This window comes from Convolutriloba macropyga, chromosome 4, assembly GCF_964194025.1.
Source record: "Convolutriloba macropyga chromosome 4, txConMacr16.3, whole genome shotgun sequence".
NCBI classification, from domain to species: domain Eukaryota; kingdom Metazoa; phylum Xenacoelomorpha; order Acoela; family Convolutidae; genus Convolutriloba; species Convolutriloba macropyga.
In genome coordinates, this window is record NC_134471.1 from 81,442,375 (window position 1) to 81,468,941 (window position 26,567).

Genomic DNA, 26,567 nt, shown 5'->3' on the forward strand with positions numbered 1-26,567 from the left:
TTCGAAATAAGAAGATCAAAAACTCACTTTCGTAAGTTTTTCATGACAGTTATGAAAGTTTTCCGAAATGATGACGTTGCAAAAAGGAAAACAACTAAGCCAAGCAAAGATGCATTAAAGCTGTTTCAAGAAACGACCATCTCAGACAATGGGCAAACAACTTCAGAACATACAGGTACTTTACAAATTAAAATTGAACAAGGCAGCAATCTTATCGCTGACAGATAAAATATTGCAAGCATTATGACACCTTGTCTTGAAACAAACTAATGATTTTGATAGTCTTGAAAATTTTTTCAAGAATCAAAATTATTAATATTATGAAAATTTGGAATAATAAAATCCAAAGGCTTTAACTGAAGATTCTAACTAATTATTTCAGGATGACGAAAACAAAATGGTTACATGTAAATTGAGGGCCAATGACCAGAAAATATTACTCAAGCCCAGCCGTCAAACTTTTTTGATTTCAACAGCAACAAATATTTGTTGAATCGCTTCTTTGTGAACGGACCCCACTTAGAGAAATCAATTGTTTACTGCTACCTTAAATCTTTACAGGCTAGAGCCTGAATGGGTGATAAGGCAGCAAGGCACAACGAGGGCAAACGCGGGGAGCGGATATAAAAATTACTTAATTTGTCATTTGCATCTTAACTTACACCTACATAAATTATCAGTGGCTTTGTGTGTGTGTGTGCGTGTGTGTGTGTGTGTGTGTGTGTGTGTGTGTGTGTGTGTGCTGGTGGGGGGGATCAAAAATACAAGAATTGTAAAACATAAAACGAACAATGTCGGAAAAATTGCTCTCGAACGACAGGCGGGTAGAAAAAATTGCCCACGCCTGGATTCGAACCATAGACCGCCCAATCTATCACCAGATGCAATGCCCACTGCTCTAGCAGGCCCTTAATGTAGATATGCTATAACGATGTTATATTTGCAACAAGCATTACTTCAGAGTGAGAGCAAAAGAGATCAATCAAAAATAAAGAGCGAAAGCGAGAAAAAATCACTTGAGAAGTCCAAGAATGTTCTAGAAGAAAAGCGCAAAATGCTCAAGAGAATAAATTGCCTAAAAGGCAACACGTTTACAATAATTGCTATGAATTTCGTTCAAGAGCAATTAATCACATCATGAACTTATGCCTTACTTATGCCCCCCCCCCAAGTTCACAGATTTTAGCCTTCTGGACTCGAATCATTGGGTTCAATTTAATAAATTCCATTATTTATTTATGCTTTTGATTGACTGTCTTAGCCCTGTTATGTTGTTTATGAGATGCTTAACCTTTACTTGGGCAGATAAAATAAACAGAATCTCAGACATGGTGGGCGGACAAAACAAACCCTTAAACCCTTGACAAACACTTACTTAATAATCTGGGCTAACAACCGCTGAAACGTTTTCCTGTTTCTACATTTGCTTCAAACGAAATAAAAACTAGTTCAAAATGTCGAGCGAGATCCGAGATCTGATATTTCACGTCCTTTACGCTTTTAAGTTAATAATTGGCACTTTGGTTTTCATTGCCAATTTTTTTATTTTTACAATTTTTGCTACCAAAAAGGAGAAATTTCCCTCCGATTTTTTAATTTTACCAAATTTGATGATCGACGCATTGCACGGTTTAGCCATGTGCATACCGTTTTATCTGATAAATTCTAACTTTATGTTGAAAGGACAACTTTGTTTCCAAACATTCATCTTCTTTTCTTTGGTAATGCTGATTTTGATGACATTAAACAGATATGTGGCTGCTATAAGGCCCATGAAATACAAGTTATGGTTTAACAAGGGCAGAATTTTATTCAGTTTTTTGGCGATTACCTTGATTACTGTGGCTTTATTCTCGGCAGTCGCGTATGCTCTATTTGTTGCAAAAGTTGTCGACAAGTCAATCGAGCATTATTGCGAAACTTATTACGAGAAGATTTGTGTTCCGACAGGTTGGAAGCTGAGGTCATGGGAACTTTATTGTAATTATGAATATAAAATACGCCAGAATTGTTATGCCAGGGAAAAATCTACTAAACGAGCCTTTTTATACGTCAATTACTTTGTTTTTTACCTGTGGCCTCAATTTCAGCTCCTTCTTGTAATCTGCAACACAATTTTCATGTGTTTTGTCTACAAAAGAATCTCTGGCCAATTCGAAATAAGAAGATCAAAAACTCACTTTCGTAAGTTTTTCATGACAGTTATGAAAGTTTTCCGAAATGATGACGTTGCAAAAAGGAAAACAACTAAGCCAAGCAAAGATGCATTAAAGCTGTTTCAAGAAACGACCATCTCAGACAATGGGCAAACAACTTCAGAACATACAGGTACTTTACAAATTAAAATTGAACAAGGCAGCAATCTTATCGCTGACAGATAAAATATTGCAAGCATTATGACACCTTGTCTTGAAACAAACTAATGATTTTGATAGTCTTGAAAATTTTTTCAAGAATCAAAATTATTAATATTATGAAAATTTGGAATAATAAAATCCAAAGGCTTTAACTGAAGATTCTAACTAATTATTTCAGGATGACGAAAACAAAATGGTTACATGTAAATTGAGGGCCAATGACCAGAAAATATTACTCAAGCCCAGCCGTCAAACTTTTTTGATTTCAACAGCAACAAATATTTGTTGAATCGCTTCTTTGTGAACGGACCCCACTTAGAGAAATCAATTGTTTACTGCTACCTTAAATCTTTACAGGCTAGAGCCTGAATGGGTGATAAGGCAGCAAGGCACAACGAGGGCAAACGCGGGGAGCGGATATAAAAATTACTTAATTTGTCATTTGCATCTTAACTTACACCTACATAAATTATCAGTGGCTTTGTGTGTGTGTGTGCGTGTGTGTGTGTGTGTGTGTGTGAGTGTGTGTGTGTGTGTGCTGGTGGGGGGGTTCAAAAATACAAGAATTGTAAAACATAAAACGAATAATGTCGGAAAAATTGCTCTCGAACGACAGGCGGGTAGAAAAAATTGCCCACGCCTGGATTCGAACCATAGACCGCCCAATCTATCACCAGATGCAATGCCCACTGCTCTAGCAGGCCCTTAATGTAGATATGCTATAACGATGTTATATTTGCAACAAGCATTACTTCAGAGTGAGAGCAAAAGAGATCAATCAAAAATAAAGAGCGAAAGCGAGAAAAAATCACTTGAGAAGTCCAAGAATGTTCTAGAAGAAAAGCGCAAAATGCTCAAGAGAATAATTTGCCTAAAAGGCAACACGTTTACAATAATTGCTATGAATTTCGTTCAAGAGCAATTAATCACATCATGAACTTATGCCTTACTTAATCATAACCGGATTAACTCCAGAAAGATTCTTTTACAAATTTTGTAACAAATGAATCTTGCCCAAAACATTAAACATTAATCGTTAATAACTGCGGTTAGTAATTAGTTTATTTCAGTAACTGCGCCACTGCCAGTCCCAAGCCTGTAATGATAAAGGAGCGAATATAATGATAAAGGAAAGAACAGCAAATAGCATGCTGGAAAATCTAACAAACGGTTTTTAATTCGACTTAATTAGATTTTCCGACAGTTGGTTAACTAATTCAGCTCAACCAATTGCCGATAAAAAATATCATCTAAGAATTCAAAACATTGCAAGACACTTGCAAGTTGATTCAAATTCTTACAAGATTCTTGCAAAAATGATTCAAATCTTGGAAGAATGTTGCATACAGAATGGAAGTAGTATTTATGCCCTTTCAAGGTTATTTGCAAGATTTTTGCAAGATATGAATTTTAAGATCAATAGGGTGCTCAGCAGTTTCGGCAACACTTTCGGTGCTCACACGGACTAGTGAGGCTTTTACAAAACCGCGGAGCGACTTAATGCCCTCGGGCATTACCAATTTATGATTTATCCCGTTTCTCATGAGACAACGAAAGACGTATGATTGGCTATATTGCGGGACTATGTGTTTTTTTCTCTCACAATTGAATACTGACTTTTGGAGTTTTGGGTCCTTGCTACCTATTAATGAGTCAAAGTGAAAGAATCACAGAAAAGTCTTGTTTACAGAACAAAAAGTCGATTAAAACATTATAAATCATAAGCTGGAACGCTCTGGATACTTTTTTATGACCCTTTTAGTGCTTAACAAGTGACTCACACTTGTTGTAAACAGAATGATCCATTTAAACGATCATTGATCTATTTTTCCGGAAATGAGATTTTCAAACTTGTTTTTGAAGGCAGAAATGATATGGAAGTTTCTGTTTTGAACAGAGAGCTCCCTTCGACGGTCTGAACTGATAAGAGAAAATGATCTTTGAGTTGATAGGAAAGAATTTTATTTTTTTCTTGAACATTTTTCGACGTCTATCTTGCAAGATCTAGCAAGGTTCTTGCACGATAGGCGTCCGGATGGTTAATTTTGCAAGATAAGGGTCATTTGCAATAATCTTGCAAGATAAGCGTCGGAGTTTGACTAGGGCAGAACGAAAAATCACAGTTGATCAAAAACTGTAAGAGAAGCAGGGCAGGAGGCGTAATATAATTGCTGCACAGTTCGTTTGAGACTAATTAACAGACAAGTCTGGGCTACCAATCAAAAAACCACCAGAAAAATGTGAAATAATTGAGATCTTTAATGGAGCAATTATTCACTCTTACATATTGAAACAAAGAGATTTTCAGTGGGAGCTTTTTTTTTGGGGGGGGGGGGTGATAGATCTTTAAACTTAGAAATATGTACCTGCGCATATTCTTGATGTATTTGCGGAAAACGTTGAAACTGCTAACGACATTCTGTTAGTCAAATCAACTTAGAATTTGGTTCAAATTTTGTCCTCATAAACATCTGCATAAAACTAACGCAGTAGACATTTCTCTACCCTGGAATAAAATTCCCCATTCCAATTAAAATTATTTCCATATTTATACGGTCGGAGATAGTGCGTGTGGAAGACAGGAAGCACTACATGCTTACATGTAGTAGACCTCTTTTTTTCATTGCAAAATTAAATCATTAAATGTGGCGTGTAAGACATCGGAAGCTTTAGGCAATCTTTTTTTTATCGACTGATGCATATTACTGTCTCACTTTTGCTGTCAATTTTTTCGCGCTGCTATCGAAAATCAAATAATACACACGCACACAAAATATTCGTTTATTTACAAATTAACGAAATAACTGATTGGTTTTCCTGGCACGTGATATTTTGTTAAACTCAACTTGAACTCTCCAAAATGGCTGAATTTGAATACCTAGTATTTGACATTCTTTATCTATTTAGGCTAATAATTGGAATGTTGGTTTTTGCGTTTAACTTTATTATTTTTTCAATTTTTGCGATGAAAAAGAAAAAATCGCCCTCCGACTGTTTAGTTTTGCCCAACCTAATGATAGAAGGATTGCATGGTTTGGGTTTGTGCGTTCCTTTCTATTTCCTAGACCCCGATTGGTTCATGAAGGTTCAATTTTGTTTGCAAATTTTGATTTTCTTTTCGTTGGTTATGTTGGTTCTTATGGCGTTTAATAGGTATGTCGCTGCAGTTAGGCCTCTAAAGTATAAAATGTGGTTTAAGAAGCGGTTTATTTTCCTCGGGTTTTTGGGAATCACTTTGGTTACTGTTGCTTTGTTCATAGCATCGTCTTATGTTTTGTTCATAGCAAAAGTAGTCGAAAAGTCGGTTGAGCACTTTTGTGAAACATATTACACGGAGAGAAGTTACTACGATTACAAAACAGAATTTGACCCTCGGAATTATGTGTGGGATATTCATTTTGATTTTAAGCCAAAATATGTCAGGAAACTTAAGACTTTCAGGGAAAGTCATGAAAGATGTCACGAAAATATAACATTTCATGATAAAGCACTACTTAGTGTCGATTATTTTGTTCTCTATTTATGGCCCCAATTTCAACTTGTTTTAGTTATCGTCAATACAGTTTTTATATATTTTATCTACACAAAATTATACAATAAATTTAATCCAGGAAGAAAATTTGGATTATGTAAATCTTTGTATAAAACAGTCCGAGATCTTTTCAGGGAAGAAGTTAGCCTTGAATCAAAAATATCCAAAAACAAATTATCAGTGGAAGCAGTTCAGGAAACAAACTTCATACAGACGTGTTTGCTATCGGGTAGGTAGATCAATTTTATTAGAGCGGCCATCAAAAATTGCTGCAAAAATGCTGCAAGTGGATTTTGTGAAAATTGCATTTTTTTAAACTGTTGAAATCAGATCTCGTGCTTCGATTTTTTTTAAAAAAAACTAGTAAATTTAAAATATAACCCAGGGGTTAAATATTACAAGTTTAAAGTGTTATATATAAAATTAGTACAATGTTAAAAATCAAAATTAGTGGTTCCGTTTTTTAAAGGTAAAAATAACTTGAGTGAAAAGATCTTCAAACTCAATTTTAGGTCACTGATTTTGGCCAACTGTGGATCTAAAACGCAAGCCAAAAAGAGTCGGACGGATTGCGCTCGAGCGTCGTGTTGGCTTTGGTTGTATAGCTAGCTAACTTAAGCTTATGAAAGCCAGCATCATCGGTTTATAAGGAGGGGTTGTATGCGCGTGTGTAGAGGGTAGTGTGGTGAGAATTCAGATGAATTTTTGGCGTACAGGGGGTTTCAATGCCTATCAAAAATCAAACTATGCCCTTCAAACCACGATGAACCCTAGTTTCCCAGAAGAACCCAAGATCTTGCAACATTAAAACCCTATCTCGACTCGGGAAGTTCTGCTTCCCCGGCAGCTCCAGCGATGCATACATTTAGGGCTTAAGCAGAAAATGAGCTACGCAGAGACTTAATTCCCTCGGGTTTTACCAGTTTATAACAGCTCTTTTGACGTCAAGTCAGATCACTCAAGCGAGCGAAAGACTATTCTAGAACAAAAACAGACAAGGACAAAAATTCCAAAACAAAACACATGATGGCTATCTAGCTAAGTCTGAATGGATATTCTGAATGGCCTAATCCAATAGGAATGCCAGAATCTTCAAAAAATCATCTTCATTCTAAACCGAAAATTTAAAGTTCGATTCGAAAATTTCAATTTTTTTTTTTGAAGATTCAATGAACATTATGAAAAACTCGAAACATGATTTAAAGCATATTTGCATTTTAAAAAATGCCTTTCTAGTTTTTACTGCACACACTAAAGTACTCTTATGTCACTCTGATTCAGTACTGAATTGTCGATTTACTGCTGGAAAATACGGGTTCAGTACTGAAAGTCTATGACACTCGGGTCCGGGCGACTACTATAATCTTCAAATTTTTCGAACTCAGAACAGCAATTAATAATAACCAAGTTTAAAAACTTGAAAAGCGGCATCTCAAACAAACAATCTTCGCTTTTTTGATGTGGAGATAATAACACGTTTTTAAATAAAACAGCTGAGAGATTTGTAAAATAATTTTTCCTTCCTAACTTATATAACCATTTACAGAAAAAAAAAAACGTTTAGCAACTTTTTGGGATAAAAAAACCGAGCTAAACTGGCTAGGGTAAAACTATCCAAACAAATAGTTTAGAAAAGAATAGATTGCTGTTTTCTAGATGAAAATCATCCCGATACATCCGACGGCTCATCTTCGATACAAATCACTAATGGACCTGTAAATACGATCAGCCCGTTTACTGATAATGACTCAAGCTCAATTCAATCAATGAGTGTAGCCAGTGATTTCTCAAGCGTCTCGTCAATTGGTTCTTCTCAGAACAGTGATCAAAACAAATCAAAAACGAAGAAAAACAGAAAAACAAACGTTGGAAAAAACGAGAATTTACAACAAACACAAGAGCAGCGCCAGCAAACAAAATACCAAAAAACTATAACAGTATCGTTCTTCTATGTGGGCTTGGTGTTCATAATTGTTGCCCTGCCGACCTCGCTTTTCAACGCTGCAGCCTTCTGGTATCTCCTAATTATGGACAAAACCTCGGAGGTATTCGACATCGGCTTTTGGATCTCACAGACACTCTACGGTCTTGTATTTCTGATCAACCCGTGTCTGTATGCTTCCAGCAATTTGTACGTCAGAAAGAAGGTACGAAAAGTGATGAAACGATTAAGTAAATGGGTCTGCTGCTGTTGCGGGGTCCAGAAAACAAACTTGCCGGATCTCGTTATCAATTTGGATACAAACGAAACTAACATAAGCAGCTTAAATACTGAATCGTAAATATCGAAAAATATAACTTGCAGCGCAAAATTTAGCTTGTCACGCTTGCTTAAAACAGTTGATTTTTCAGATCATACAAAAAGCTTGAACAAATAGTCTGTCCCATAAAGTTCAAATATCCGAACGTTCGAAAAATGTCAAAACATTCAATTGAGCAATTATTTGGCCAACTAAACTCAATGCTTTTTCCTGTGGCCACATTTCATTTTTTCCATTTCGCCACATTTCGCTTTTTCCCCATTTTTAATTTAAACTTTGACCTTTTAACTCGCTCACTAATTTGTACAACATTCACTTTAAACTCATATTATAAACACGTTATATATAAAATACGCAGACAGCATACATTTCTTTCAGAATTATAAGAACCAAATTCTACCATACACTAATCACAGTTCAACAGCTTCAAAATCTTGCACGGATCGAGTCGTCAACGCTAAAAATCACTAAAAATTGTAAGAAATGTGGTAAATACGCTGAATGACTGTACGAATTGAGGTTTTTAGCACTGAACGCTGTGAAAATTAAATATTCACAGCTAAAAACCGAACATCTTACGTCAATTCACCGTTAAAAAATACTGTTAATCTTTATGCGGTGCATTTTTGTAAGATTTAAAGTTTTTAGCAGTGAATTTTTTTTTACCGCTACTCGTGAAATTGCTTTTCACGGCTTAAGCGGTGAAAATAACAATTTTCACAGCTTAAAACATCGATGCTTACAAAATTTTAACGCATATGTTTTCCATAACCTGAGGTGAATCTGATTTAACTTCAAAAGAAACATCATAAAATTAAATAACAGGTGGAGAAGTGAAAGTGGTCGGAGGTAAGCAGGAGATATTTCACCGTAAAAAAACAGCGTAAGCTCAACGATGATGTCCATTTGCAGTAAATATTTTTTATTCACAGCAATGCTTATTTTTTTCCTCTACCTGGGTGGCAATTCAAAGATCTCGTTTTGCACTTTAGAAACTACGGTTGAAATTTTTGGTCTTTTTCATTATAGCTTGCATTTTTCGAAAAAATAGCCACCTCATGGTATATTTACCGTAATGGGTTGGAGTGGGGGCAATTAGCCATATAACCACAGCTGATGGGAGGGGGGCAAGATGGCAAAAAATTTTTTTTTCAATATGTGAGCCCACAATTTAACATATAACAATCGAAATATCAAAAATTGTCAATTAGCAGAGTAAACTCCACAACAGCAACAAAATTAGGGAATACTTTCCACTTTCTTATCCGTTGATTTTGTTACATAAGAAAACTTCTCCGGGATTCGAAGTGTTTATGTTTTACTTGCTAAGCTTTGCTAACCAAAACGTCGCTTGCTCCAAGCAGCAGCATAAGCATAGGTTACGTTACTCTGAATACTCAACTTAAAAAAATCTGATATTCGTCAAAAACTACGTAGTGGTTCGGGATACAAATCACATTGCAAAGTGACCTCGGTCGAGTCACGTAATATTGCTTTAAACACACAATTTGTAGGTTTTAAAATGCCCACAGTTTTTAAATTTGACACTGTATATGGAAAAATCCAGCATTGTAAAATGTCGCCATCCAGATCTAAAAAATTGAAAATTGCACTAGTGTTTCAAGTTCTGGTGCACCTGTACCAAACTCCAAGTGTAAATCAGTACTGGGCGATTGTAAATGCAAAATTCCCATCTATTTTATTTTTCTCGCTTTCCTGCTTGAAATTTGCTTCTTTCAAGCGTATATTAACGGTGCAAAAGACAAAACTCCAACAGCCATGGTGGCGCACGAAGAAGAACGAAAGTCTAGGTAGAGGTAGATGGTCGGTTCGATACCCGTACTGAACTTTATTTTCGCACTTGTCCCAAGTCTGACCATTGTAAAATCACACTGAACGCAAGTCTGACAAGTAAAAAAAAAAGTGACATGAATCAGTCTAGAATACAGTAATGATGAGGAATTGCATTTATAAAAGCCCAGTACCGATTTGGAGATACGGGTACGCTTCAGCTTTGAACGCATTTTCAAAACAAGATCAGCAACTTTCTTAAGTCGAAACTGTTTTTGACTCAAGAAAATCTGGCGTTGTACAATCTGGCGCTCAGGATGTCTTGTTTTAAAAGTAGCACAAGAGTGTTTCAAGTTTTAGACAAAAACAGAGAAACTGATAAATTTTTCTATCTGCTCAGTGCTAAATTTTGCTAATTGGATTATCTGGATACATAGCTGATAGAGGCTTCGCTCAACCTACCAAGCCATTTAAAACTTTGCTTCAATTTCTACTGCTCGCTTCAACTGTTACCTGTTAGCAGCATTAATTATCTATTTTATATGGCTTTAGATTGCTGTTAACATTTCTGCTCTGGTGCTTTCAAATAATATTTATTAGTAGTTAGTGTTAGCAGCTATTAATAATATAGTTGAAAGTTTTAGTAGTTAGCAATAATATAGTAGTTTATCTTTTTCAAGTTTCGACTTTTCACGTTTCGACTTTTCACGTTTCAAGCATTGATTGTCGGTTAAAGAGAAAACAAAGCTTTCCAAAATGCGTATATTCGTAATAATGTCACAACTCATAATGCTTAAAACAAAGCTTCAGAAACGACGCTCATTGACAAAAACAACACATACTCAAGCAAAACGCAAATATTTGCGATAAATACTGTCTGAGACTGACAATGCTTCCTCAATTTTTCTTTCGGGTAGGAACCGATTCAATCCGTTTGTTCAACAAAAAAAATTGAACTTTCCAAAACCTACAAACAGAATAGGTTTGTGCTTCACCGGTATATATAAAAGCCGGCTCTTTTAATTGCGATTTTCTACAAAAAAAGTTATCAAAATCTCCGTAAAAATTTTCTATTAATTTTGAAGAATTCTAATAATATTCTTATTAGAGGACTGTGAACTACTTGGATTTATCACACTAATTAGTCCATTATTAGAGTGTCAAAAACGAGTCAATAATGTTGTATAAAAAAGCACAAAATTGAGATTGAAAATCAAGACGTGAATAAATGAGAACTTAATAGACAAAGTCGTACAAGGAGTTGGCATTTGCTAGCTTAAACTTAAGCAGGTTATCTCACAGGGAGAGAGTGCTGTTTTATAGGAAAAATGGTGTGGGTATATCTGAGTGCATACAAGAAAAAAATCAAAAAAGTTGCAGTGCTGTTACACGATTCAGCTCAGCGGTTTTTGAAGAGAAACACTCAACATGTAAGGAACTAGCTAGAATGATCGACGCAAATAGCTCAACACAATATTTTTTGAACTGAAGAATAAAACCTCTCCAAAACCAAACGTTGCCTTGTTAAACTGAAGTACATAAATTCGTGAAAAAGTACAGAAAAATAATCGACCTAAAGTCGCAATTTTATCAACACGGCACAGCTTTGAATGACTTGAAGTTATAGTTAGAGAAATACTTGTGCATGTACGGATTGAATAGTGGACAGAGATTAGGCGAATCCGAGTTCAAACGTAGCTCAAAACTAATCAATCAGGCATCAAAAGTAGTTCTCTAATTGTTTTATACCACCTACCCAACAGGCGAAACCAAATGACTTATCACAGTAATATTTTTGGAAACCTCAAAAAAATGCAAAGATGAAGAAAACTGCTCTGCTTTGAAGAGTTTTTCAACCCACGAAGTTCAGCAAAGAAGTAACTTCAGAAAATGTATCTTTATTAAAGAAAAAAATTAAAAAGGGATCAACTTCTAACCAATTAAAAAGAGTGACAACACGAATACTTCCATCTTAACAAACTTGTTTAGATTTTCAAAATTTACAAGCATAAGAATCTCATTATGTTTCAAGAACCTCTAGCTCTCGATAAACAGAATTTGGATGCTTGATAAGAAAAGCATCTAATCTGACTCGCACACTAAAGTCCAGCTAGGACGAAAATACAATTGGTCTATTAGTTTTGTTCTTTAACTCTCTGCTACGTCTAAAAATACTACGTGGATGAAAAGTTTCTTGCTGGCTAAATTTAATGGGGCATCACAATACCACCAATGTTAATTTCCTTTGTAAATCAAATTTTTTACGAACTTTGATTTAAAAATTTGAATTTTTAACAAAATGTAAGGAAATGTTCAATCGTCATTGAGGTACTGTAAATTAAAATACAACAATCACCTTTCAAAATGTGCTACAAAATCATGCCTCATTGCTATTATCTTAATCTCACACTAAATTATGTTTACCCAGCTTCAACATTTATGTAGTAGGAAAAAAATGAGTAAGAAAATATTTGAGTAGAAAAATGTTTGAAAAAATACAGTTCAACTCTTACAAAACATGTATATTAACATAAGAACTGAAGTAATATTTATACATCCTCGTAGTTTTTACCTTAATCTCCCCGTAAGTTATATGTACCCCGCTTCAACATTTATGCCTACACATAGAACATAAATCATGCGCATGAAATAGGATGCATAAGAAACCCCCCACTAAGCTTTGGGGTGGGGGATAAAAGATTCGAAAAGAGTAGCATACCTTAATGGTGAACATAGGGTCGTAGCCTCCCGCGTCTGTAATACCAAAAGCTGACAACTTGTCCTTGAATTCCAGGAATTTCTTCGTTTCAGCGTTGGCCAGGATGTGTTCATAACCGTCGCTCGTCCTAAAGACTTTCGATTTAATAAAACAATATTTTTATAGAAATTTATCAAACCAGGGTTTTCTTGCTTTTGAAATACTGGGCTGAATTGAGCTATGATTCAGAATATTTAGTGGATTAAAATCTTTCAAAGGCCATTTACTACCAGATGAAAAAGAAAATTGAGTACAAAAGAGATCATCTCTTTTCAAATCGATTCCAAGTATTACACATCATGGCTAAAAACGAGCAACACAAAAAAATAAAAAACAATTCTTCTAGTAGAGCTACATAGAACAACCAGAGAGACACTGACTGACCTTAAATTCATACAAAACGGAAACAACTGCTGTACATAGAAGGACCAAATTGGCCCTGTTAGGTGGGATCGAGGGCTTAAAAAAAAGATTACGGCCAGTCGACATTTTATGCAACAAAGAGGCTCTGTAATGTGTGAACGCACGATGTTCCCATTCTTCTAAATTGGTCCCAACCGAACTTTGATCACTTTTTGCAACTAAAGGACTGACGGTGAACTTCTAAAAAATGAAAAGATTCGAGAAAATGAACACCCAATTTTTTTCAAAACGATTCAAAGGCAATCTATAATATTTTGAAAAAGATGAGAGCAATTAAAAAGAGCATTCTATATCCTTTTGGGCAATATATAATTTTTTGAAAACGATGAGAGCAATTCAAAAGAATAGTGGCAATCTATAACCAAAACTGATACAAAATTATGCAAAAAACTTCTAAAATTCAACACAGAGGTGGCGTCAAAGTAATTTAACCGTTAAAATTAACAAAAAAAACCTTTAGATTGTTAGATCCAAATAAATTTGGCCAATCAGCCACAATCAGCAACTTATAATCCAGTATACTAACAAAATTCAGCATTTTGAAACGTTCACATTTTTCATGCAATGCCTCTCCTTAGAGATATCCTTGTTAAAATGAATCCAAAAAATGCAAATATTAATCTTTATCAAGAAAAAGACAAAGGAAAAGGATTTAAATTCAATGGGAAACGTTTCCGAACAATTTCGCAGAAAGTAATCAACGATTTCAATTATAAATATTAGTCCGAAATATTATAATTGTAAATCCAAACAAGAATCTGAAAGCTGCATTAAATAAACGGCAACAAAAGAAATTGAAAAATATCCGAGGAAAAAAACCAAAACCCACTGAAATGATAGCTGAAAAAAACCAAAAACCACTGAAAAAAACCAAAAACCACTCATAAAGGCAGAGTAAATACAGCTATGAGCTACGGTAACAACTCAGCATAGAAAATTACTAGAGACAAAAAATGCCAAATGTCAGATAGAGGGGCTACCGACACAATGTAAAAAAGTATCAAAAGTAGTGGGCATCTTCCTACTTTTGGAACTTTGTAGAAAAAAATGAAGTAGAAAAACGAGTGCCTTGTATTATTTTGGATCGCAGGTTGAGTAAAATAACATAGCCATTCTTGCCAAAATTAACGAGTGGAAACAGAACTCAAAGGCCCCAAAAATGTCAAATCAGTGCTAAAAACGGAAATATGGAACAAAATTACATTTGGTTTCAAACATCCAGCACCAATAAACAACTAAATTCTCAATAAGAGGAAACAAAAATTCTTGAGGTAATAAAAAATCCGTTTAAAGAAAACAATGAAATTAATGAAAAAAATTAACCGTAAATATTGAAAAATATGAGTCAACTTTTCACTCGAAACGCATTAATTGGCTCTTGAAAAACATTATTATCAATTCCAATGGTTTCACATTGATGCAGAGTCGATCAAAAATTAATTATACAAGAAGCCAAATTGGAGGCAAAAAATGAGCCAAATAGACCGGAAAAAAACGGCTGAAAACGCGTATCCATATGCGTCATTTTCTCGAAAACACTTTTCAAAGTCGAAAAACTGTTCACTAAACGCAGCGCATGATCAAACAATTTTTTTCGCTCAAAAAAAATTTATTCTCACGGCAAAATTACTCACTTAGCGTAAACAAAGGGTAGTTTCGGCAAAAAAAAATCTCAAGAAAACCAATACTTCTTTTCAGGTAGTAAAAAAAACAGGAATACCACAACATAGCTACATAGCTATCTTCAGCTTATAGTTTTGCAGCTATAAAAACAGATCATCATTACTCCTCTTGGAGTCGTAAAAAAAACATTAGTGACTAAGCTAATGTAAAATTCCAATTATCGAAAACAAAATTCAAAATTCAAGTCAGGAACAGACTTGTTTCACCAAAAAATAATACAGGAAGCAGCTCAAAGAGTTGTGTGACATATATTGTTAAATCAGAAAACATCAAAAAGAAACCCATAAATCAATAGTTATTTGAACCAAGATTGTTTTTAAAAATGTCAGACAATCTTAACTATGGTCATGTGTAGGTGAGGGCTGGTAGGGGGCACGTAGGGCCTGGAATAAAGTTAGGGAGTAGGTAATTGGGGCGTAGATAGTTAAGGGGGGTAAGCAAGCAGGGCGGTTATGTAATTGGGGGGTTTGGTGGTAGATAGGGCGGTGGGGGTTAGTTAGTGGGGTGTATGTATTGGCAGTTAGGTAGGTAGTTTGGGGTATCTTTAGTTTAAACAGTGAGGATAGACTAAAATTATGGAAAGAAAACTCGTCAAATTAACCTCTGACCTTGAACTGCAGCAGTTTCTAATTCCTATCTATCAGATAATACGAAGCTGTTAAAGTCTAAATTTTGAAAACAGAAGTCAATAGTTAATGAAACAATAGTGTTTTGGAAGTCAGACATAATGTTTACTACGCGGAGGGTTTCAAAAGAAAGAAGTTGAAGTTTAAGTCATTAACATACTTGCTTCAGCTAAAATTAATCTGTAGGATACTAATAATCAACTTCGAGACAAAAATTTTTTATAACACAAATGCTCCTGTTTGAGTCGTAAAAACATGTAGAATAACAACTCCTCTTCGAGTTGTAAAAGGACCGCCGCAGGAATAATACAATTACTACAAAACTTGTTTATGAGCACGAAAAGAACAGAACATAAACTAACGTTGGAAAACGTTGGACTAACGTTGGAAAAATTGCTCTCGAACTACAAAAGGGGTGGCAATATAATAAACTGTGCGTAGATTACAAATTTTTTAAGGGCACAAAAAAATCGTTGCCCGCAACAGGGGTTTGAACCTTCGTCTTCGAAATTACCACTCTGGCATCTCAGCAACAGCGGTACCTCAACTGCGCTTTTATCTTTCAACAAATTTGATTTGAATCGAAAGCAATTGAAATCACTCAAAAATGGAGAAAAAAGTCACTTGAGAAGTCAAAGAATGTTCGAGAAGAAAAGCACAAAATCGGTCAAGATAAAGTTTTTCATAAAAATGAACAACAAGTTTACAATAACTGCTTCAAACTTCGTTCGAGAGCAATTGAACTTAATGGTTTGGGTTTCAATGAAGAAGGGTTTGATTTTCTGTCAGATTCGTAAAACGCAAACTTAATTGCTTTAATTGCTTGAGCGAACATTTAGCCAACGATTGACTTTGAATTCCAAAATCGTTCCCTTGAAAATTTGACAACCGGAAAGAAATTTGATTCAATTTACTAGAAAGCTGTAACGTGTAATGCTAGCTAAATGTGATCTCTACAGGATTTTATGAATCTGGCCATTCGATTATGTCAAAATGAAGAGTATCGGGTATTCCCCGTCATAACCCCGTGTTGTGGGCTGTAATGGGAAAGACCTGACGATCTCACACAACGCGTTCAAGGATTGTAAACTGGGATTATATATTTTTTATCTTCAAGAGTAGATATACTTACACACAGTAGTAAGAGTATATTCTGAGAGCAGGGTCCTTGGTACTCTTGTAGTATCTGCTGAATGTGATGCCAGAACTGTCACACTCACTCGTTCCCAGAGGCATGTCTCCAAATATCTGGCAACAACAGAAATTCCCCGGCACGTTATGCAACCCCCTTATTCTCGGAACCATCCCACCGTAAAACAACTCCCCCTTTTAAGGTATAATCTGACCATCTACATTTGATAATCTGCACCTCTTAGAAATTTGAGAGAAAACAACCTAATGTAAATTGTTCATAGTATAAGCTTCCAACTGACTGCTAGCAAAATCTCAGTTTACATTTTTTGTCCAGTGGAAACATTTGTGTTACCCAATTCAAACATGTAAATTATGATAAACGCAGATAAACTCTTGAAAACTTCTTTTGTTTTAGTTAGAAGAAAAACAAATTTAGCGGCCATAATGCGTAAAAGTTATAGTGTACCAAAAAACTACTATACAAGAGTGGCAGACTGTGCTAATATATGAAAACTTCGAGGCAACAATCACATGAAAAAAATGACAAAAAATCTCCATTTTTAATGCAGCTCTAGTCAATCATATCAAAAATCATAATAACAAAACGCAAAAAAAAATGACTTTTTCGAGACAAGGGGCCTCGTACAGACAGTTAATTTTTTTTCATGCTTGACAGAACTCTTTAAGAAATTTGTGACGTCATGGTTTTCTTAGCAACCTTGAGCAAGACCATGAATATTTATGGTCTTGGATATGGTTGCCAAGAAATTGAAAAAATAAAAAAGTAACCTAATTTGTTTTTTGGAAGGCTTAATGTAGTCAGAAGGTGTTAATTTACCTGTTCCCCGTAATTTTTTTGTGTTTTCTGACTTTAACTTTTATGGTCTTACATCGCACCATAAATGTGTATGGTCTTGGATATGGTTCCCAAAACACCATGAACTTGAATTTTTTTCAAGTGTCTTGAAGAGTTTTTTTCCACTCAGAGTGCAATGTATGGGTGTTTAAAGAGCTTTTCGACCAATGTTGATATTTTTGCATGGCCAGCTTTATGGTCGCCAAGTTACCATAAACTCCATCTATGGCTTGAATATGGTTGCCAAGAAAGGGTCATCGTGGTCAACACGGGTAAGCTTTCCTTGTCTAGACCTGAAATTTATCAGAAGCCCTAATAATTCCAGGTGGGGGTAAATATTGAACTAAATTACACGGTCCAGGACCCTTGTTAAAGTCAAGGCTAACTCTTTCCATTAGTCCAGCCAAATTCTTTTCATAGACAAAAATGAGCATAACTAAAAACTTCCGCCAACATCTGGTGCAATCTCGCGACTTTCTCCAATCTTACCCATGGTTAACCAATTTCTCGATATGTCTTTAATTTATTAGGAAATAGAAAACAAGAAGTTTCTACGATTGCGAGCGTAATCGAGGACATTTTTTATTGTCTAGCCAAATTCCAGGACTCCCTTTATTTTTATTGGAGAAAACATTAAAACTGGCAATAAGAAATAATCAGCAAACATTCGAAGTTTGGATCAAGATAAACCAAGATTATTTAATAATGGAGACCACGCAGATTGCAATAAATTTTTTATTCCATTTATAGTTCAGCCAAACTTCAGGACACAGGACACGTTTTATTGTCTGGCCAAATTCCAGGACGCGTTTTATTGTCTAGCCAGTCTCCAGAACGGCTGTTTAAGCTCCAGCTGAAGTCGAGATCAAGCAATTTCTAAACAAACTCTTTTCATAACAAAAATCTATCCAGGACAGTCTTTTCATGCCCGATATCGGTCACGGACCGTCTTTTAAAAATTCCAGGTCTAGACTAAGGTTGACCCAAGCTCGATGAAAAGCTGTACTTAATCAACTTATATTCTGCTAGAGAGCGTACAACGCTCCCCCCCCCCCCCCGTGGGGGGTGGGGGACGTAAAAATTATATACCCACTACGCTGAGGTGGGGGAGCAGAATAAATCTAAATTTCTTTTAAATGAAACTAACGTCAATATTAAAAATCCTGCTTTCTTCTTCCTGGTTCAAATTGAAGTATGACCCCCATTCGTTGTCAGGAGTCATGGCCAGACCAGTTCTGTCGAATGGCTTGCTCTTGTCATAGGGGTTCTTCACATTCTCCTCCTCTGGTGTCACTGTACTACCACTTACATCTGTCACCTTGAGAAGTGGGGGAATTGTTTCCTTTTCAAGACAGATTATGACTAAGTGTAATAACGTTTTAAAAGCAAAACTCTTTCTTCACAATAGAAAATGGGCGCATTTATAATTTTTTAGGGAAAACAGAGGTAAGTGTTTTTGAAACACAGATGCTAATGTTTTATAAACCAAGAACCCAGTCAATTTCATTTTGTTTGTGCAAATGTTTGCCGGAATTTTTTTTCGATTCTTTCAGCTTCCTTACCTCTTTTGCGCATTTTTAGACCTTACAGACATTATGCAATGCTCGTAGTCTAATTTTCGTCACAATGGGACTGTTGAAGGTACCATTTTCCAACTGGTACTGGGAAATGCGAAAAAAAATCTTTGAACTCGAAAACCTCTTACATTAAAACTCTAGACAAAAAGCAATATAAAATCGTTCAGCAGTTTGGTCAGTACTGTAAAATAATGTAACCAGCTGTCCATAAATATAAACAGCACTTATCCGCAAATTATCCAATTGGAAAATTGAGGCAGCTCCAAAATTTTTTTTCTCCTTTTACTATGAGGCTATTTGATTGCTTCTAACTGAAAAGTAGACTCTACATTAGCACTCCCAACTGCGTACTTCAACTAAAACTACAACACACGGAAACCTCAAATTACACCGTTACACTAGTCAAAACGTAATTTTTGCAAATTTTCCGGATTAACGTCGAATGTGCAAATATTTGCAAAATTTCACTGCCGACGGTGAAATTTGAAATTTTTGCAAGCCCAAGTTATTTAATCAAATTGCAAGTTTTTTGCAAACTTGACCAGAGGTTTTTACTAGGGTAGGGCAGACCTGAAATTGACCTAGCGGAACCTGGTTACGTTCAGTTTCACTAGCCCTGCTTTTCAATATAAACCAATTCCATCAAGTTATTGTAAGTTCCTTTTGTTAAACTGTCAAAATGGAGTTCGGTAACAAGCGTGGTCAAACTTTACCGAAGCGATTCAGGTCAGCCTTTCTGGCCAAGTTAAACAATTGTGATATATAAATCTGATGTAAAAATCACCAGACCTAAAGTAAATTTTAATAGCCGAAATTAAATGTAGACAATATCATTTTACTCAAAAAATCCTACAAGAAACCTCTTCTACAGAATTTCCCTTTTTCTCTGTGAGTTTTGCCCCCGATTACCAATAATTGCTTACAAAACAAGTTTGAAAAAAAGATTCACTAGTAAGACTAATAAACTATTTCTACTAGTTATTTTTTCTGACCTCAAAGTACGTTCACCCTAATTGTTACATTTTCTCTGATTCAAGCTTGAGCGCAATTATTATAATTTGTCATTGTAACCAATTTTCAACCAAAACTGCGAAAAGATCCACATTTTTGGGCGAGCCATAAATTTGACTAAGAAGCCAGTCATTTCACTCCTGTTAAACATGAGCATTGGCCAGAGGTTGCAAACTTGACCAGAGGTTTTTACTATGGTAGGGCAGACCTGAAAATGACCTAGCGGAACCTGGGTACGTTCAGTTTCACTAGCCCTGCTTTTCAATATAAACCAATTCCATCAAGTTATTTTAAGTTCCTTTTGTTGAACTGTTTGGAATTTGCAGGGTTGGAACACTTACGCAAAAGTACATAACTATCATCTTTGTTGTTTCTACACGCAAGAATACCTAGATCGAGGTCTCTGGGGTTACTCAGTGCAGATATGGGGCCAAATAATCAAAATTGACATTCAAGCGTAGGTTAAAGTGAAAAATTGTTTCTTTTCAAGTTAAAGCTAAAGTCAAGATATGGGGCCAAATAATCAAAATTGACATTCAAGCGTAGGTTAAAGTGAAAAATTGTTTCTTTTCAGGTTAAAGTGAAAAAATCTTTTCAGCGCAAGTTAAGCTTATCTTCTTATAATATTTCGCAAAAAAAAAACTTCCCTAAGTTTTGGGTCCTAAAACAAATTTTGGGATCAAGACATCGAAGTTTTGGTTTCTTTCAGCAGATAACCGTTATTTGCGAGAATCGCACGCGATCTTAGCAGACAACCCTCCGAGTGCGTCTTGGGTTATTCAAAACATACTCTGATAAAATAAACAAAAGGAAACAATGTATTGAGACCTCTTCTGTATCCTCCTGGGCAGACACTCTCAATGTCGACTGAGCAGATAGCAGAAGAACCAGAATAAACGACGAGAGAAGCAAAGATGAGAGATAATGAGTCAGAGATGACAATAATGATGCCATTTTGAACAGCAAAATTTAAAGCTCAATTCAAATCTTTTGATTTCACATAACAGTGCTGTTTTAGCAAAAGAAAAAAGAACTTTTTAAGATGATCGTTCGGGAATTTTTTGAACACCGAATTTAGAAGTTATATATCATCTATTTAACTTGAGTCAGTATTGAAAATGATTAAAATTATATTGCAATTATTTAACGTTGCTATACTACAGAAATTTTGCATATTCTATGATTTTTTAGTTCAAAGAAACTTGAGCAAACCGAGTTTTAAAGTCCAAAGAAACTTTTAAGGACAATACTATGGGCTTTTATTCTGAGAAAAATCTAAATATTTAATTTTCATTAAGAAAAAGCTCACACAACACATTTCGCGCCGTTAAAAAACGTTCCGACAATTTCAAGTTCGAAATTGTTAAATAATGCACAGCGACAAACGCAAAGAAAAGTTTTCAAGTAAAAAAACACATTTCGACAATTTCAGGTTTACAATTATACACAAATATAACGCAAAAACAGCACTGTGTTTATAACTGATAGACAAAAGTTGCAAGTAAGTTTGGCGTCGGACAGATAAGACCTTGTAAACAGAAGAGAGATGAAGAGAGGGAGATAGAAGAAAGAAAGAGAGTTTAAGTAGAAAACAAACAGAGAAAGAATTTGAACACACTTATGCTATCTGAAAGACACCAACACATGCATTCAGTCAGATTATACAGCCCTCACACGAACATGCAACCCATAAGTATTTATGCAAATTTTTCATTTTAGAAAGAAGTCATCAACTAAATACGAACTATTTATTAAAACAGCGACGGTTTGCATTCAAATTCGAGACGATTACCAATTTGTCTGACAAGGGGTTCACTTGACAAAGAAGAAGCGAGAATTTAAGCTAATAGCTCGGTCGCACACCAGTTGTAATGGATGTACCAACTGATGAAATTTTTGCTAATAAGAATTGACAGATTTGTCGAACAATCAGAATCAAGCTGGCTGTTAAACATTGGCTGAAAAAAGGAACACTGAATTTCAAACATGATTTATCCGAATTGCATACAAATGAAGGCGTCTTAATCATTAAGTTTGTGTTAAAATCTGGAACTTTTCAAGGGAAGTTTTTATATTAGATATAAAACTACAATGCTTCAATGAGTGTCTACTTACAGTACTGCAATAGGCCCTTTCAAAATTTAGGATTAAAAAATTTTCCTGAGCTATTTCTAGCTTCTTTCCTGAAATTTTTCTGCATTCGAGCAATTTTTTAAGGTTTAATGATAATTGGTTCCAATCAGATATCGTTTTTTCTCACTAAGAGTTTTGAACTTTTGTGCAGTTTATTTTTGAGTAACAGATTACACGATATTGAAGTCAGAAAATAATGCTCTTACATTTTTTTCCAACTCTCCAGTTAACAAAAGTACAAGAGTTTTTCAGACCGATGTGATGTTTTTGTTTTATTTTTGAGAACAATGATGTTCCTTAGTTTGAAGAAACACTTAATGGGTTCAATTTTATCGTCAATTTCGTAGTCTGACAATGAGCAGATATTTTAATAAACCACCATAGGTTACGTACCTTTTTTACTGAACAAATTCCAATGTACAACATTGCGTCACTGTCATATCTGCTCTTTCAGTTAAAAAACTTGGTTTTTGATGAATTTAATGTTCGGTCATGTGCCTCAAAAATCAATTATTTGTTGATGTCATTTTAAAAATTTTCAAAAAAGATAAATTCTCAAGCTTTCCCAGGCCGAGGTTTCAACCTTAATCCACCCTTAATTAGTGGTGACTAGGGTGTAATGCTTATTCCACTCCTATTTATCGCGGAAAAGAGTGTAAGTGTGTAATTTTTAAAAATTACACTGTATTTACACTCTTTTCTCCACTCTAGAAATAAGTTTAAAGGGTGGACTGATACAAAAAATACACTCTTACACAATTACCATCATAACCAAAATGAAATGTCAAATGCAAGTAACAGTTGGCGAGATGGTTAATGCAAAAAATGAAAGTAATATGTTCGACAGAGGGTATTTGGAGGTGCAATCCTCAATAACTCCTTCTAATTTTTTTTAAAATTACACTGTAATTACACTTTTTTACTCTTCCACCTTTAATTAAGCGGAGAAATAGGGGTGAAATTTTTAATTTTTACACTCTTTCCCCGCTATTTTTAGGGAAAAGCCTGGGCCCAGATTATTGTTGCTTAACTGTCTTCTTTACATAGAGCCATTATAACATCCCTATTAATATATTCAAGCATATCTTAAACAATTTGCAATATATCTCAAGGCACACCGAATACTTATAGCAGCAAAATTTATGCCAACTCAACTAGAGCAAAAATCCAAGCAATAAGTATTTGAGCAAATTTTTCTGTGCGGTTCAATTTCAATAAAAAAATACTCAAAATATTTCAATAAAAAAATACAATAAAAAGTATTCAAACGCCCGAGACCATTTAATCTACACAAAAATGTCTGTTTCGTAACTAAGCTTGTTAACCAATAATTGAAAAAAAACTTATTTGATTTTATCCTACATGTTGTATCAAGCACAAAAATTAATTGAAACAAGTAACACTAATTTTTATCAGTACCTTGATTCAAAAAGAAAAGCGTCCATAAAAATAGTTTGCCTTTGGGCAAAGAATATCAATTCCTTTTCATTCACGCTTAGATAAGGAAAACTTACGCACGCCCTTTTGTCTGTTCTTTATCATGGCTAGATTTGGCCTGCCACTGAAAGGCAAATTGACGAAATTCAAAATGTCTTGAAAGTATACACCACCAAGGCATATCGGTTTTGTGACCCGCAAGTGACAATGATTGGGATGGCTTTTTTTCATTAACACTTGAAACGGATTTATCAGTTCCTATCTCTTGATTTTGCTTCACTAAAAAACTGTAAAGAGTAGCTGATGCAAGTTCTGGAGCAAAACCTGACGCACTTCCTTTGGAAGTTACCTTTTCAATGCCATTTCCACTATCTACCAGCAGCTGTGTGATCAGTCTCTGAAAAACGAGATTGAAAGAAAGAAACAGAAATAATTTATTTCTCCAAAGAAATATTATACATAGATAAGTTAACAGATTATCTCGGAGAGGACAGGAGGCCGTGGCAATATTGCCCTCTAGCTAAGCTGAAAACAACTTTTGACGAAAAGTGATCGATTTTTATTGAACTATGCTAAAATTTTCTGTGCCACAAATTTTTGATCTGTTCATTGTAGTAAAAACTCGCATGATATCTCTAAGCATTATATAACCTGTACATCCATGCTTAAAAAAACTTTAAAAAATTTGATTTACGAACACAATTCACTAAGAACAAGTTATCCAGGAGAACCGATTCTCTCAGTTTATAATAAAAAACTGATTTCCTTCGGTTTCAGATTTCAAAAGTTTTTGTCAATGATTCCACTTTTACAAAGACTAATAAAAATTTGACGCAACGGAAGGAAACTCAACTTCTCTGGAAGGCTTTTTTGAAGGACGGTTCTTTGAGTAGTTTAATCTGGGTATTTCTAGTGCGTCTTACGTTATTGTGATATTCGAAAAAACTATTTTAGCTACTATCACTATGCATGCCCTTCAGTGATTTTACCACATATTTGAGCAATTCGTATAAATGTTAGCTCATAAACAGTTAGTATTTTTTTCCTCACGAAAAAATCAACCACGTTAGTCTTTTTATCCCGGAATGGAAAGAGCCTCAGTATTTTTCCTGTGGAGAGGTCTCAAAGTCATATTTTCCTCTGAATGTGAAGAGGTCTCAATGTCCTGAAGCTACAGCATCCGTATACAAGTACACAATACTGTAATAGGGCGGTTATGTTTGCTTTATAGTAGTTGAACTGAGCTCTCGGAATTTAATACCGCAGTTTAGATATTATACCGGCTTGTCTGGCAAGTCGAAACCTAATACTCTCTACGTGTTTTCTGAACCATAACATCGAGTCCAAATATACTCCGAGACAGTTACAGCACATACTGTTGTTCACAATAGAATGATTAAAACTGAACGAGGAAATAGAATTAAAAGCACCTATTTTGAAGTTTAGATGAATAGTTTCATCTACGTTTACAACTAGCTTATTCGCGGCTAACCAGAGGCTGAGTGCATTGAGCTCATTCTGAATCAGATTTTCATCAAGTCTTGTTGGAGTAACAGTTGTATCGTCAGCGAACAGAATAACATTTAGTTTGGGACAGGCACGCGGTAAGCCGTTAGCATATATGATGAATAGCAATGGATGAATAGCATGGATTGATCAATAAAATTGTTTGTATAACAAATCGCCAAGTAAAATGTAGCAAACAGATTTTACAGCAGAAGACTTAGGAAATCTAGGAGCAAAATTGACAAAATTCTTCCCTTTTTGTTCATATATTCCGTCCTGCAATCAATTCAATTGCCTATAAGCACATGTTACATAGAATAACTCTTATAACCTAATAATAAAATAATCTTTTTTAGGAAACAAAACAAAGTTTATCTTTTCGAGTTTTTGTTTCTACTGCCAATACTTTTATTCAAGATCACGATTAAATGAATTGAAGAGCAATTCATCAACAGAGCTTTTGTCCGTTGTTCATTCACGGACAACTTGGAGGAGAAACCATCACTAAAATAATGTTCGAATCTCAGAACATAATTCTCAGAACATAATTCAAAAAAATCCCCTCCATAGAAAAAGTTAAAAATGTTATTGGCAAAAAATGTGTTCAGGACAGATAGCTGAATCTGATTTCCGAAGAAGAGCAGAAAGGCTATCACAAGACATATAAAAAACACTAATAAACAAAACAATAAGATACCCTAACAATGTTGTGCCACATTCTATGAATTCTCAACTGTGAAAAAAAGTTTTTGATTGCTGATGCGAGAGACGTCACCGCAAACCGAAAATATATAAATATATAGGGGTAAAGCCATGCCGCCATTTTCAAGGATAAGTGGACAAAAACGCCGTTTTGATGTTACAAAATATAGATTAAAAATCCAAATCCAGTAGAAATTTTTGGGCGTTAGAAGACTTCTAGCTGGGGAACGGCCAGCTACCAAAACTCTACCTAAAATCCGAAACATTTGTTCAGTGGTTTGTCCACCTGTTTGTAGTGTTCTATTCTGTCCCCAAAAAAGTTGATCGTTCGACTGTTTGAAAACTTCCTTCTGGATATTAGAATTAAAAATCAATAGAAGTAATACCAGCAACCAAAAAAGTTATATCCAGAAATATATATTTGAATATATTCAACCATCCTAAAGAAATTTTTCAATCAAGACTAAATAAAGTCCACACTACCTAATTCAATCAACCTATTCACAAGTATCCGAAATTCGTTCAATTGACTTCTTACCTAAATAACGCTCAGAAATTCTGCCTCCCAAGAGCTTTTACTGACCGGAAATTTTATCCTCTCTACCAACTATATCGGATAGCTCAGCGGTTTCACTAACTGCAAATACGAAACTGTGTTCTTCTACTGAGAACTCAATAGAAAACTACAATTTTTTCTCACTTGAGAACCAACTACTCCGCTCTCTCTCTCTCTCTCTCTCTCTCTCTCTCTCTCTCTCTCTTCAGCTCCTGCTTGCTTTC

At 35.1% G+C, this 26,567-nt stretch overlaps 2 protein-coding genes across 2 annotated transcripts in view; one reads left to right on the plus strand and one right to left on the minus strand.

The window, feature by feature from the left end:
* LOC142338712 (uncharacterized) overlaps window positions 1-21,614 on the minus strand; it is a 37,353-nt gene extending 15,739 nt beyond the window's left edge. Inside the window, exons 1-5 of the mRNA XM_075388589.1 lie at window positions 21,480-21,614; window positions 20,838-20,996; window positions 18,569-18,739; window positions 16,564-16,679; window positions 12,661-12,787 (exon numbers count right to left, since the gene is read on the minus strand). Coding sequence (XP_075244704.1) covers window positions 12,661-12,787; window positions 16,564-16,679; window positions 18,569-18,739; window positions 20,838-20,963 — 540 coding nt within the window. The 5' untranslated portion in view covers window positions 20,964-20,996; window positions 21,480-21,614. The remainder of the gene's footprint in view (window positions 1-12,660; window positions 12,788-16,563; window positions 16,680-18,568; window positions 18,740-20,837; window positions 20,997-21,479) is intronic.
* LOC142338711 (uncharacterized) lies at window positions 1,589-10,627 on the plus strand. Its single transcript, XM_075388588.1, has 3 exons — window positions 1,589-2,328; window positions 7,546-8,167; window positions 10,379-10,627. The coding sequence occupies exons 1-3, from the start codon at window positions 1,611-1,613 to the stop codon at window positions 10,380-10,382; spliced, it is 1,344 nt and encodes a 447-aa protein (XP_075244703.1). The 5' UTR covers window positions 1,589-1,610; the 3' UTR covers window positions 10,383-10,627.
* Window positions 21,615-26,567: the final 4,953 nt, after the last annotated feature.